This window comes from Lathamus discolor, chromosome 5, assembly GCF_037157495.1.
Source record: "Lathamus discolor isolate bLatDis1 chromosome 5, bLatDis1.hap1, whole genome shotgun sequence".
Taxonomy (NCBI): Eukaryota; Metazoa; Chordata; class Aves; order Psittaciformes; family Psittacidae; genus Lathamus; species Lathamus discolor.
This window is the reverse complement of record NC_088888.1, coordinates 111,184,554-111,197,385: the sequence shown is the minus strand read 5'-3', so window position 1 is coordinate 111,197,385 and position 12,832 is coordinate 111,184,554. Positions and strand designations below refer to the sequence as shown.

At 56.3% G+C, this 12,832-nt stretch overlaps 1 protein-coding gene across 2 annotated transcripts in view; it reads right to left on the bottom strand.

The window, feature by feature from the left end:
• Nucleotides 1-11,763, bottom strand: part of SCARA5 (scavenger receptor class A member 5) — a 35,094-nt gene extending 23,331 nt beyond the window's left edge. For both annotated transcript variants that reach the window (XM_065681956.1, XM_065681957.1), the window contains exons 1-3: nt 11,487-11,763; nt 10,597-10,715; nt 5,709-5,837 (exon numbers count right to left, since the gene is read on the bottom strand). In XM_065681956.1, coding sequence (XP_065538028.1) covers nt 5,709-5,837; nt 10,597-10,708 — 241 coding nt within the window. In that variant the 5' untranslated portion in view covers nt 10,709-10,715; nt 11,487-11,763. The remainder of the gene's footprint in view (nt 1-5,708; nt 5,838-10,596; nt 10,716-11,486) is intronic.
• Nucleotides 11,764-12,832: the final 1,069 nt, after the last annotated feature.

Sequence of the window (12,832 nt, the reverse complement as noted above, 5' to 3'; positions counted from 1 at the left end):
TAAAGCCCCATCCCAGACCCCACCACCCCACTGTACACTTTGGTGCACCCCAGAAAGATGATCCAGGCAGGGGAATACCATCTCCTCCCTCCGCCTTGCCTTAATGCTGGGTCTCCAATTCAGCCCGGAGAGGGGACTCAAACCCAAACCAACGCAAATAATGAGATTTTCCTTTTTTTCCTAAAGGAAAACAGATAATCCCCATTGTTCTCTCAGCTGTGGTGGGGCTTCGGCTGGAGCGATGCTGCGGGCTGGCGCAGGACCGGCCTGGCAGCTCAGCCCTCATTTCCACGGAGGGGAAGCTGAGCGGAGTCATTTGGTTTGAATTAAAACTGCTGGAGCAAGGCGAGGGTGAAAGCAGACGTGCACACACGAAGGGCTCCAGAACCCCAGGCTCACAGCCACCTAGTGCTAGTGGTGGCGCTGGGTGGATGCTCCAAGGAGCAGGAACCTACTGTGCCCAGAGAGACCATAATGGAGCTGAGCATCTTCTAGGCACTGAAGGCATCTTTCCTCTATTCATTGCCCGCTGTTAATTAATCTCATTGCTGGGCTGTCCCACCTTCAGCCGCAGTGTGCTCTCCTCCATAGGGGTGGTGACATTGTTTTGGTCCTTTCTGCATGTCCCTGCTTGCCACCTGCATCGCTGCAGGGGGAACATCCCAGCATCACCTATCGCCCGTCCTCAGGCACACACCGGGTGTCGTCTTTCCCCATGGGGGTTCACAATGGGGAAAGCCACCAAGCGATGTGCCCGAGGCCACCCTGAGAGGGGAAAAATGGCAAGGAAAGACCTTGGGAAAAGTCATCATGGGGCTGGTGAAGGGATGGGTGACCAAAGCTGCTCCATAAAGTCTTTCCAAAGTCAGGGTGCAGAGACCACCACAGCTTCCTTGCCAAGGGGAAAAGCATCCCAGTGTGGGCAGAACAAGGAGAAATAACCCAAGCCCAGGTCCTGTGGTGGCCAAAGGCTGGGAATCATGGGCCAGCTCCTCTCCTTTGCACCTGCAATTACTTGCAAAGCCTGCGGAGTTCCTCACATTCCCATACATCACTTCCAAAGACCAGCCAGAATCCCTGCGGATCTCCTTTGCCCAGCCCTGACACCGCAGCCATCAACCTGAGAGCAAGCAAGGCTGCTATGGAGCATCCTGCACCCAAAACCACACCGGGAAGCTTCTTAGAACCTCCAGCCTTGGGCTGCTCTGTGCATACACGCGTGTGCATGCCAGCAGCTCTCCTGCCTCCCAAGTGTTCTGCCTCCCTCTTTCCAGTTGCTGGGTTGGTAGGATGGACTAATCCTGAGCCAGAGGAGGGGAAGGCGGGTGTTGTGAGCCCATAAAGCCCTCCTTGGTTTCTTTCTTTGCATGAAAGCAGGAGCTGAGGAGCGTTACAGTTGCTAGGAGTGTGGAGCACATGCATAAATGCATGCACATAGCTTGTGTGCGCACACACACGTGTGCAGGCATGGACACAGCACAAGTACTTCCACACATGAGCACATGCATGCCCATGCACAGCAGACACATGCACACACACGTGCAAATGCACCCGCATGCATACACACACAGAGCACATGCACAGCAGGCATGCGCACATGTGAATGCACACAGCACACATGCACACACATGCATGGCTCTGTTTTAGGGACATGCTGTCTTATGGCTGCTGTCCCCCACCAGTGTTTCAAGAAGGAAAGGGTTGCAGGAGCCTCACTATCCCAAAATCCTTTCCAGGACCTGCTGCTGCTGCTAAACAGAGTACGAGTGCCTGTAGTCATGCACACGGGTGTGAAAGGTGCTAAAATGCATCAAACAAAGGTGGCAAAGGAGAGCCTTAGAGGGATGGGGTGGGGGTCATAGGGACAAGCTGTGGAGCAGCTTACTACAGGGAGGCTGGAAAAGCACCAGGAGAGAAATGCCTCGAGGTTACTAAATACACACACATATATATGCATACTTACATGAGCACAGAACGATGCAAATGTGCTGGCGTGCAAGTTCCCTCTCTGCACTGCAACCCTGTGCTGTGCACACACACGCTCACACTCACACTCGCGTCTTTGCACGACCACCGCCTTGCTGGGGGTTAGTGACAAACGTGCCCTGTGCCCTCACACCCCTCCTAATACTTCTCATGTGCCGGAGGAGCCTTACAGAGTGGACAAGCACACACAAGCGCACGCATGCACCCTGCTGCATGGCACACTGTTCCTGCCACTGGGTGCAGCCCTGCACCGGGAGCACGTACAGGCACTCCCACCCTTGCATGCACCCAAAATCTTTCTTACCCCTTTCAGGCTCACGTATAGCCAAAGTGATGCTGCAAAGTGGCTATGTGCACAGTGCATGCGAGTGTTTTCACCACCTGTGGCAATCCGACTTCTGCGGCATTATGCGGCAGGGGGGTTTATTTCCACTGTGAAGTTGGGCAGATGCTGAGCGCGAAGTTCAGCATGTGACTGGATGTGTGACAGGAGCAGGTCTGGGCATCCTGACCGTGAGACCAACATCCTATGGTCCCAGCCCTGCACAAGAGCATCACCTCCAGTATTTCAGAAAGGGTGGAAACCAGGCCCTGGGCTGGAAAAAAGGCTGCAGAAGGATTTGGGTATGGATGGGCAGGATGGGGAGTGGGGGATAGTGAGGAGCAGCCAGCACTCGGCTCCAGCATGAGTCTCTTCTTAGCCCAGGCACAGGTCCACGAAGCCCCCAGTGCCAGCAGCTTTTTGGCTGCTCAGGTTCGTTCTGTATCCCTCAGGAGATGCCGGCTGCCGGCGCAGACCTGCTTTGGAGCCAGCTTGCAAGGAGCAGGAGGAGTTTGTGATGGAGCTGACTGCGGAGCTCACGCGATGGCTGGCCATGGGGCTGGCTCTGTTGCTTCAGTCTCCACTGGCATCCTCAGAGCATGAATTATGAGGATACAGCTCTTGAAATGGGGGGTGCTCATTTCCTTGGATGCTTCTGCCAGGCGCCAGGGGTTCTGAGTGTGGAAGTGCAGCTGGCTCTCAATGCAAATATAAGCATGGAGGTCGGGTGCAAGTCAGATGCCCATTCGTGTGTCCAGTTCAGATACCTGCGTGAAGGCTCTTGGCTCATTATCTGTGTCCTAATGAGCCTTGGCCTCCCAAGGATCCAGGTTCAAACACCAAAGTGCAGGTCTGTGCATGCAGGTGGCTTGGATTTAACACAGACCTTGCAAAAAAAGCTGAGAGTGGAGTCCTGCTTTGGGCTAGGTGCCTTTTTAGTGGATGATGAGGGAGTCTGGGACAGAGAAAGGGAGTGTGTGTTCCCAGAGCCACAAAACTGCTGCCAGGCTTGCGAGAGAGGCTATTAAAAGCAGCCTGTGTTGAAACCACCCCAGGTTCTGTTGCTGAAAACATCCTGTTTCCACAGCTCCGAGGTGGTTCACGGTATTTTTGGCACTTTACTCTTTTTCTAGGCCTTTTCCACAGAGCGCACTGCAGGACACCTGCCCAAGCCAGCTTCAATGTGATGCTTGGGGTATCTCTGTCGCCAAAACCACGAGCTTCACATGCTGGGATCACCATCAGGAGTTGGGAGGTTGTCTCTGCAGGGTGTTCCCTTGCAATGCCCCAGCCATGCTGGGAAGTACTGTGGGGTGTGCAAGTGTGGGCAGGATGGGAAGCAGCGGAGCAAGGCAGGTGAAGCATCCCTGCTCTGTGTTTCTGGCCCTGGCATGCAGGGATGCTGGAAGTGGAGGGCATGGAGCAGGGACAGTTTCCCCATCACCATTGCCCAGACTGCCCCAACCCCGGCAGTGTTCGAGGCCAGGTTGGACGCGGCTTGGAGCAACCTGGGCTAGTGGAAGGTGTCCCTGCCTGTGACAGGTGGTTGGGACTGGATGAGCTTTAAGGTCTTTTCCAACCCAAACCATTCAGTGATTCTACAAACCAGTGATGTTTCTCTAACAGCATCATGGTTGGCTCCCCCTAGCCTAAGGAGCAGGTGAGAGCAAGTCTGCATTGGGAGATGAGGGAGGCTGGGCAGGTCTCAGCTCTGGCAATCTGGTGTCTGGCCTCCAGTGGCACAAAGTGTGACTTTCCATAGGAAAAACAAGCTCTCTACCATTAAGGCTACCCATGAACACCCAGTCCCACTCCTCCGAGGACCATCAGCTCCAACGTCAAGGTTCCAGCCACAGACACCAGAACCTGAGAACCATCAGTGTTGTCTACATGTGACTCCCAGCTGGATGTGGTCTCCTCACCCAGTTGCAAGACCTGCCTGTGCCTCTGGTTTGCCTTGATGTGATAAGACTGCCCTGGGCAGCACGGCTGGCTCCAGTGCTTGTGAGTCAGCTCCATCCAAAACCAGAGCCTTGGCTTAGCGCTCCAGACATGCAGAAAGCAATAATGAAAGAGGCTATTTTTTCTCTTCATTTTGCCTTTCTCTCCCAAGACTCCAACAGCCCGGGGGTAAGGTGGTTTTACTGGGTCTTTCAGTAAGAAAGCTGAAGTCCTGATGCCCATGACCCTCCAGCTCTCCCGCCTGCGAGCTGATGCCATAATGTTCTTGTTATTGGAGCTGCTCTCGGGTGAGCAGCTGTAGCTCAGCCCAGGACAAGAGCGCCTGTCCCGAGCTCTTTGCACAATTCATGGCATCCCTCACTCCGGGTTCCGCAGGCCAAGAACAACATTAAAACAATGTAATGCAAGAAATAAGTGGGAAAGGCTTCAAAATTCCAGAAAAACCTTCCCTGTCCCTTCCCTAGCCCAGGAAAGAAATAAATCCACCCTTTGCACAAGGCACGGGCTGCCTTCATAGTGCTGGCATTACAGCGGCTGGAGTTCAACATGAGATCCATCATCCCCCAGCTGCCTGCTGCAGGCAAGGCACAGAAATGATCCCTAAGGAATGGTGTGGAAGCAGCTCTCAGCCCTGCCCAGCCCTAGAGAGCAGCTAGTGGTGATTTGGGGCTGGAAAGGGAGATCCCCATATTCCCCCACTGTGGATGCTGGGCTTAAATCTGGGAAGGAGGTGGGTGGGGAGTGAGGAGCTATCATTTCCCACCCAAGCCCTCTGTAGCTCCCATCCAAACCGCCCATCCAGCCCACATGGGGGTGGTACGGGTGGAAGGAGGGTACTGGGATCAGGGGTTAAACCAGGCAACTTCTCTAACTGCTTCCAGCAGGACAAAGGGGAAAACAAGCCTGTGGCTATGAGGACCACATGGGGGGTGTGTGCAGGGATGAGCTGGGGCTGGGAGCAATTACAGGCGTTTGTGAGCAGCTCTCCCATCCCTGTGCTCATCCAAAAGCTGGAGAGGGGAGGCAGGAGCCTTGCCGGCACATGTGCCATGTGCTGTGCAAGGATAACACCCTGCCTCTGTCTCTATCACCAATAGAGCTGGGGCTTATCCTTACCTCAAGCAAAATGGAGGTTTTGGGCAAACTCAGCACCTAGTGATGCGAGAGAGCCCCAAAACATGAAAGCAGGTTGTGGAGGCCATGCCTGCTTTTCCTAGGGGCTGTAAACCAAGGCAGTCATTGCCTCCTTACCCTGCTTCTGCTGGATCTCATATTTTCCTCCCCTGGATGGCACAGAAAACCCTCCCCAGCACCTCTGCAGGGGCAGCAGAAGTGTGGTCCCATTCCCATGACCAGACATGGTTCTCTGAGCTCCTGCACCCAGAGGTATCACCCTAGGGTGCTGCTGCACCATATAGGATGCAGGCTCAGCCCTTACCTGCAAGGATGAAGACTCCGACGAGGATGAGGAAGACGAGGAGGTAGAGTCCCACCACGGCATACTTCAGTGCCGCCAAGGAGCCCAGCCGGCCGCAGCGTCCTGATGCCTTCATCCTCCGCCCGGGCCCTGGGGGACAGAGAGAGCATCATGCACCCAGTCTGCTGGGACCCATCTCCCATGGGGAGAAAATAGCGCACATATAGTTTTGGGAATGGCTTGTGGGTGCTGGCTCAGCTCTGCATGTCCCAGTGTTGGTCCGCATGGATTTCCCTGAGTCTGTACCACTGATGCTGGCACAAGCCCAAGCTGCCAGGCAAAGGCTGAGTGCAGCTGGGACACCAGGCTGGGTCAGTGGGCCAAAGCCAATTGTGTGAAGTTCAACAAGGATATGTGCTGTGTCCTGCATTTGAGCCATAACAACCCCATGCAATGCTACAGGCTTGGGGAAGAGTGGCTGGAAAGCTGCCTGGGGGAAATGGACCTGGGGGTGTTGGTCAACAGCTACAAGAGAGCCATTTTGTTGCTGGAGTATGCCCAGAGAAGGGCAACAGAGCTGGGGAAGGGTCTGGAGCACGAAGTTGGATGGGGCTTTGAGCAACCTGATCTAATAGAAGGAGTCCCTGCCCGTGGGAGGCTGGAAGTGAATGAGCTTTGAAGGTCCCTTAAACCCAAACCATTCTGTGATTACAAGATGCCCAGATCCTGATGCCCCTGCAAGACCCAGCTTGCCCAAACCTGCGCTAGCTGCAATCCAGCTCCTCTTCAACTCTGCCACATGGCCTGAGCAGCAAGAGCTGTGTGTGAAGGAGGTGGGGGTTTATGAGTTAAATAGCTGTGAAAATACAAGAAAAGATGAGAAAAGGCTCCTGTGCTGTCAGCCCAGCGGCTGAGAAACATCATCTGATTGTGGGCTTTGCACATATTCAGAGCTTGAGCTTGTATTGAAACCTGGGCCAGGCTGTGGTCTCAGAGGATAGCTGGGGGCTGATCTGGATACAGACCCTGCATCTCGCTGTCGCCAGCCTCAGGGCCGCAGTGATGCTTCATCCTGACACCTTGGCTCTCTGGGTGTCCCTGCCCAGCTGGGACGAGGTGCAGGGCATTGGGTCTCTGCATTTCTGTGTTGGACCCTCGAAGAACCACAAGGTTTCTGAGAACCAGCAACTTTATGCCAGGTCACACAGCACCGCCTGGTTATTTCCGCTTGCCAAAGGGAGACACCAACAAAAGGTGGAGGAAGAGTCCAAAACTCCCACCCCCTTGACATTTGGGTGCCTACATCCCGTTGCTTCCTGCCCTTTAAGCACCGAGGCACAATGTGGCACTGATCCAGAGCCTGCATGCATCCAGCGTAACAGTTGAAGCACCACAGCCCCAAAGCCAAGCCTCCTGAGGAGCAGACCACACTCGTTGCTGCCCATAAGCGATGCTCACCTCTGGCTGAGACTGTCCCTGTTGGGCTCTGGGACCTCACCTCATCCCACCCCCATCCATGGGGCAGGAGCTCAGCTCCCTGCAGGACCAAGTTGGCTTTTAGGTGCCAGAGGAGGTACAACAGGTTGGGGATGGCCCTAGCCTGGCTGGGTCCTTTCCCTACTGCACCCTTCCCCTTCCCCAGCGGATGGTCCATGTGTCCATCCTGCTGTAGGAGGATGCTTTGCAGAAGCCTCCAGCCAGCAAAGGGTTACACAGGGTGTATTGCTTCCCTCAGCCCCATTTTGGGGTTCCAAAATGATTCAGGGCTGAGGTCAGGCTGCTGACACCCAGCAGGGATCCCGTGGGCATGTGGGGTGCACGGGGAGCCCCAGCTCAGGTGCGAAAGGCGGTGCCTCTCCTCCGGGACCCCTCCATCTGCGATGCATTACCCGCACGCGGTTCCCATTTGCCAAACAGATGGAGCCGAGGGTTTCAGCATGAGGAAAGCTGCAATATTTTTCTGACATTAACACTTATATCAGGTCCTGGGAGACTCCGGGAGGAGCTGGCCCCGAGCCCCGAACCACCCACTCCTCTTTGCTGCTCTCGGAAGAGCAGGAGGGACCGCAGCTGCGTAAGCAGGGTTTTCACAACAGCCCAGCTCCGAGGAGCCTACGGGCGGGCTCCGGCCAGTAACCAAGGGGAAAAGCAAATATTTCTTCCCCCTGCCCATGCCCCGGGGAGCTGGAGCTGTGGCCCGCCCAGTCACTGCTGGTGCAGGAGGTGGAAGGCTGGAACCAGCCGGGACTTGTCATCCCGCAAGCCCTGGGGTGGTCCAGGGATGCTGTCCTGGGGGTCACAGAATCCCTGCCCATGGCAGGGGAGTTGGAACTTGATGATCTTCAGGTCCTTTCCAACCCAAACTGCTCTATGATTCTGCAGCAAGCAGCATGCTGCCGCACAGGTCTGCAGCCCCATAACGAGCATTGTCCGTGAGTCCAGGAGGGACTCTCATTATCCCATGTCATGGTGATGCTCTCAGGGTTGACCTTGTCCCTGCCTTGTGCAGCTGCAGATCAGACACAGCCTCGCTCCAGCAGCCTCTCCCTTGGGTTCCTTGGAGACCCAGCTCTGCACCAGGGTGAGTTATGGAGGAGCAGAACTGCCACAAAAGCACCAAAGCCAGGGAGATAACTTGAGCCCTCCCTGCCATGGCCCCGTGCGAGGGCAAGGTCTCTGCTGGGAGTGGTGGCCTCAGTTGTGGAGAGCACCAGCTCCTCCTTCCTATCTCTTCCAGCATCTCTCCCTCCTGGCTCCACCACTCCCCTGCTATGTTTGTAGTGTGGCAGAGCATGGGGACAGAGCCCCTGGGGGGAATCTGAGCCTCCTTCTGCTGCAGGAAGGCGAGCAGAGGCAGGAGCAGAGGGCAGAGGGACTCTTGCAGGGTGACATCAAGTCTGAGGATTGGCATCAAGACTCAAGTTTCCACTTGGTGGGAAATCCACCCTCTGGACTCAAAGCTGTGCCCATCACAAGGGCTGGAGGGCAGGTGAGCACGCAGCAATGCCTCATCTCCTCTTGCCGTAGCTACCACGAGCCACTTGCACCATGCAAGCATCCAGAAGCACTTTGGCTGGAGGTGGGTTTGTCCCACTTGCCTAGAACTGGGAGGACGAGTCCCCATCACCCTGAATCCTGCGCTTGTGCTGGGACAGCAGTGCTGGGAAGCCTGCTCAGAACCAGACCAATTTGTCCAGCAGCCCCACAGGTCTCCTAGAATCATTGAGCTTGGAAAAGACCTTTAAGATCAAGTCCAACCATTAACCCAGCACTGCCAGTCCCCCCCAAGCACCACCTCTACACTTCTTCAAAACCCCTCTAGGTATGGTGATTCCAGCACAGCCCTGGGCAGCCTGTTCCAGTGCTTGACAGCCCTTCTGGAGAAGTTTTTCTTCATATCCAGTGTAAACCTCCCCTGATACAACTTGAAGCTGTTACCTCTTGTCCTGTCTCTTGTGACATGGGAGAAGAGACCAACTCCACCTCCCTACAGCCTCCTGTCAGGCAGTTGTAGAGAGCGATAGGGTATCCCTGAGCCTTCTCCGGACTAAACACCCACTGTTCCCTCAGCCATTCCCCATCACTCTTGTGCTCCAGAACCTTCACCAGCTCCACTGCCCTTCTCTGGCCCCGCTCCAGCACCTCAATGTCTCTCCTGTAGTGAGGGGCCCAGCACTGAACACAAGATTTGAGGTGCAGCCTCACCAGTGCCAGCACAGGGGGATAATCACTGCCCTGGCCGTGCTGCCACGCTATTGCTGATAGAAGCCAAGGTGCTGTTGGCCTTGTCCACCTGGGCACAAGCTGGCTCCAATGTAGCTGGCTGTCAACCAAATCCCACCACCTTTTCTAGGGAGGAAGTGCTAATTCCTATGTGATTGTTCTCAGGCTCTTCTGTGCTTTCCAGCACATCCATAACCCTTGCGTCTTTGCTGCTGCATGGATCTCCATCTCCTACCTCCACTGAAGCAGCAGACTGAAGGACCTCTCTAGCACATTGTCCTTCCAACACAAGGTTTTATCCCTTTTCCCCTTCAAGTTTAAAGCCCTTCCAGCCAGCCCTACTAACTCCTGCACAAAGATCCTTTTCATCCAGGTGGAGATACAACAGGGAAACCCCTGGTGCACCGCACTGGAGCCCTCCACCACCCATTGTGCCAGCACCCGAGCCCCTCACCTTGGTGAGCCTCTCCAAGCAAAGCTGTCAGCAAAGAGGACCTCATGTCTTTGCTGTGCACCCAACTCTGCCACCCTGGCCAGGAAACCTCCCTGGTGAAACTCGTCAGAGATGGGGAAAACTTCATCAGGGCTCTTTGCTTGGGCACAATCAAGAGTTTTTTTACCAGATCCAGTGAAAAACGAGCAGTGTTTCATGGGGCAAGAGAGGGAAAAGAGCTCAGCAGGTCCTCACTGGAGATAGAGTTCAGCTGAGATGCACAGGAGATACAAGCAGGTCCTTGGCGCTACCAGCCCCAGTACAGGGTATCTCTGGACAAGACCTCACACCAGAGAGCCAGAGGCTTGGGGGACACAAATAATGCCAAAACCCCCACAAAAATCAACCTTTAGCAAGCTCCATGGAGCACAGCCCTGGTCAGGGCAGAAGCAAATCACATCCTGGGCACCTTGAGAGGCCCATGGTGCCCGGGGGGGACATTTCCTGCTGTTTGGGACCCACACATTCCTCATGGTGTTACTTCCACCAAGACACTGCTCCTCTGCTCCAGTGCGCTGGAACTCACACCGAGCACCTAACTCAAGCCAGACACCTTTGTCTGTGTGGAGCCAAACTGCTGAGCTTCTTCTGCAGCAATCCAAGCTCCCATGTCCCCACGTGAAGCTCTCCAGGTTTCTACCACCAGGTTCAAAGCCCCCATCCCAGACCAAGCTGTGTGTGAACCCTGCTCACCGTCCTCACAGAGGTTCAGCTTGGAGAGGTTCCTTCCCTCGAAGGGCTCCTCAAAGATGGAGCCGTTCTCCCTCTCACTGAAGGTGTGAAGGTACATGGCCTTGTTCTCCATCTTCCTGCTGTGGTGGGAAAGAACAGGCATATGAGATGGTGCTTGGTGGCTTGGTGTTATCCTGACATGGCAGGGGCCTGATCCTGGATAATCCTGCATGGCTCCAAGGAGGAGCTCCTACCACCCACCCATGCTCAAACACACCCCTCATGGATGCCCAGTCTCAGTGTCTCCCCTAGGCATGTGATGGATATCTGTCCCTCCCTAGGAATGGGGAGATGAGGGCTCAGTGCCTGCATGCAGGCCTCTCAGGACCTCTTTCACCCCTAGGGCTTGGGATACCCCTGCACCCACACCACCCCTAGATACCCCAGCACCCTGCCTGTGTTCTGAGCCTGCTCTCCTCACAGACCCAACCTGGCTGGCACTGCCCCACTGCTTGAGTTGGGCTGGTCCCAGGGACCTGGGGAGGTTGTGCCCCTGCTGCCATCAATGCCCCATCACAGCACTCAGTTGGGGGAAATCAGCCCCCAGCTGTGCTCTGGTGTGGAAGGAGCTAAAACCACCGCAAAGTGGGACCTGCTGAGCGCTCCCAAACTCATCCCCTCCAGCACCCCCAAGCTCCAGCCACCCCTCGCTGTCAGCGCACGGATGCTGTGCTCCTGCCACCACCATCCCTCCCTCGCAGCTAAACCCATGGTGGGAGCAGGCTGGGCAGCAGCACCCCCGACCCCTGTTCCCAGCCCCACGGGGGACACATCACCCGTGTAACCCGGGGAATGGATCCAGGTCTTTCGTTATCCCCTCTCCCCTTTCTCCCCACCGCGGCATCACTCACCTGCCGGGCGGACCCACTCGGGAGCGAGTTTCCTGTGGCCCCTTCCCTCTCCTCCTCGCTCAGTCCCCGGGCTGCGCCATGGTGGCTGGGGCAGGGTGGCGAGGACAGCAAGGGGAGCCCCCGACCTCACCGCCAGCTCCCCACGGGCGCGGAGGGGCCGCCGCTCCCCGCCAGCCACCCATGGGTGGGGGGGGTCCCCGGGGGTGGGTGATGCGCGGAGCCGGTGGGGCGGCGGCGGAGCCGGGAGGCTGTGAGCGAGGACCGCTCGGACGGGAGGGTTTTGTAGGCGGGGAACGGGAGCGGGGACGGGCTCCCCACGCCCCCCCACCAGCCCTTCCCTGCCTTCGGGGCCGCCCATTTGCCGGCCTCGGGCCGCCCCGGCCGCGGGGACCCAGGCAGGGGCACTGGGAGCAGGGGCTGGAGCATCCTTCGGGGAACTGGGTGCGGAGCATCCCGCAGGGAACCAGGGTTGAAGGATCCCACAGGGAAGCGGAGCATCCCGCGGGGAACCTGAGCCGGAGCATCCCAGGGGGAACCCGGGGCTGGAGCCTCTCCCGCGTGTGCTCAGCCTGGCTTGGGGGAAAGATTCCCCCGGTAAATCCTGCCCGTGGGGCAGGAGCTGGGTGCATGGGGTGGTCCGTATTCCAGCTCCAGTGGGTCTCCAGCCTTTCGCTCTCCCTTCACTGCCCCATTGCCCAGCAGCTCAGCCCATGGCAAGCTTGGGGAGGCATGTTTGTCTCCCATTGCACCCACGGTGGGGGTGAAACTGGGGCATAGCTTGTCCCAGTGGCACCATCAGGAGGGGCACTGCTGCCCCTTTGGGTCGGCCCGCATCAGGGTAACCCTCGCTGGAGCAAGCATTGGGCAGACTGGGACAGTGGGGTCACTGCTGGCTCCTGCCTGGTTCACCACAGGTGCAGCTGTCACAGGTATTCCAGCAAAGCCTGGATCTCTGGATTTCCATCTGGAAAACTGCAAGGAGAAGAGGAAACTGAAACATAGATTTAGTTGTTTTGGGATTTGTTGTTTGCGAAAGAAAATGATAACATAATCAGCATAAATGAATGAACACTTATGTTTGCTCAGCCGTCATGGACTCCAGCTGTTTATTTAGGAATATATGGTGGGAAAAGACACACAGCACCCCATTTATATGCCCTCAGGCCCTCTCCCATACAACCACATTTGCCCCAGAGAGGAGAAACTGGACCATACCTGGCAGCATCCCAGCCAGTTGGTCCCACAGACAAAAGGTGAGGCTGAGCATGTTGGAAAAGTCCTTCTGCAGCATCTTTGTAGTATTCTTCTGCTATTGCAGAGGGTGAAAGTGTCAGACATCAGGTGAC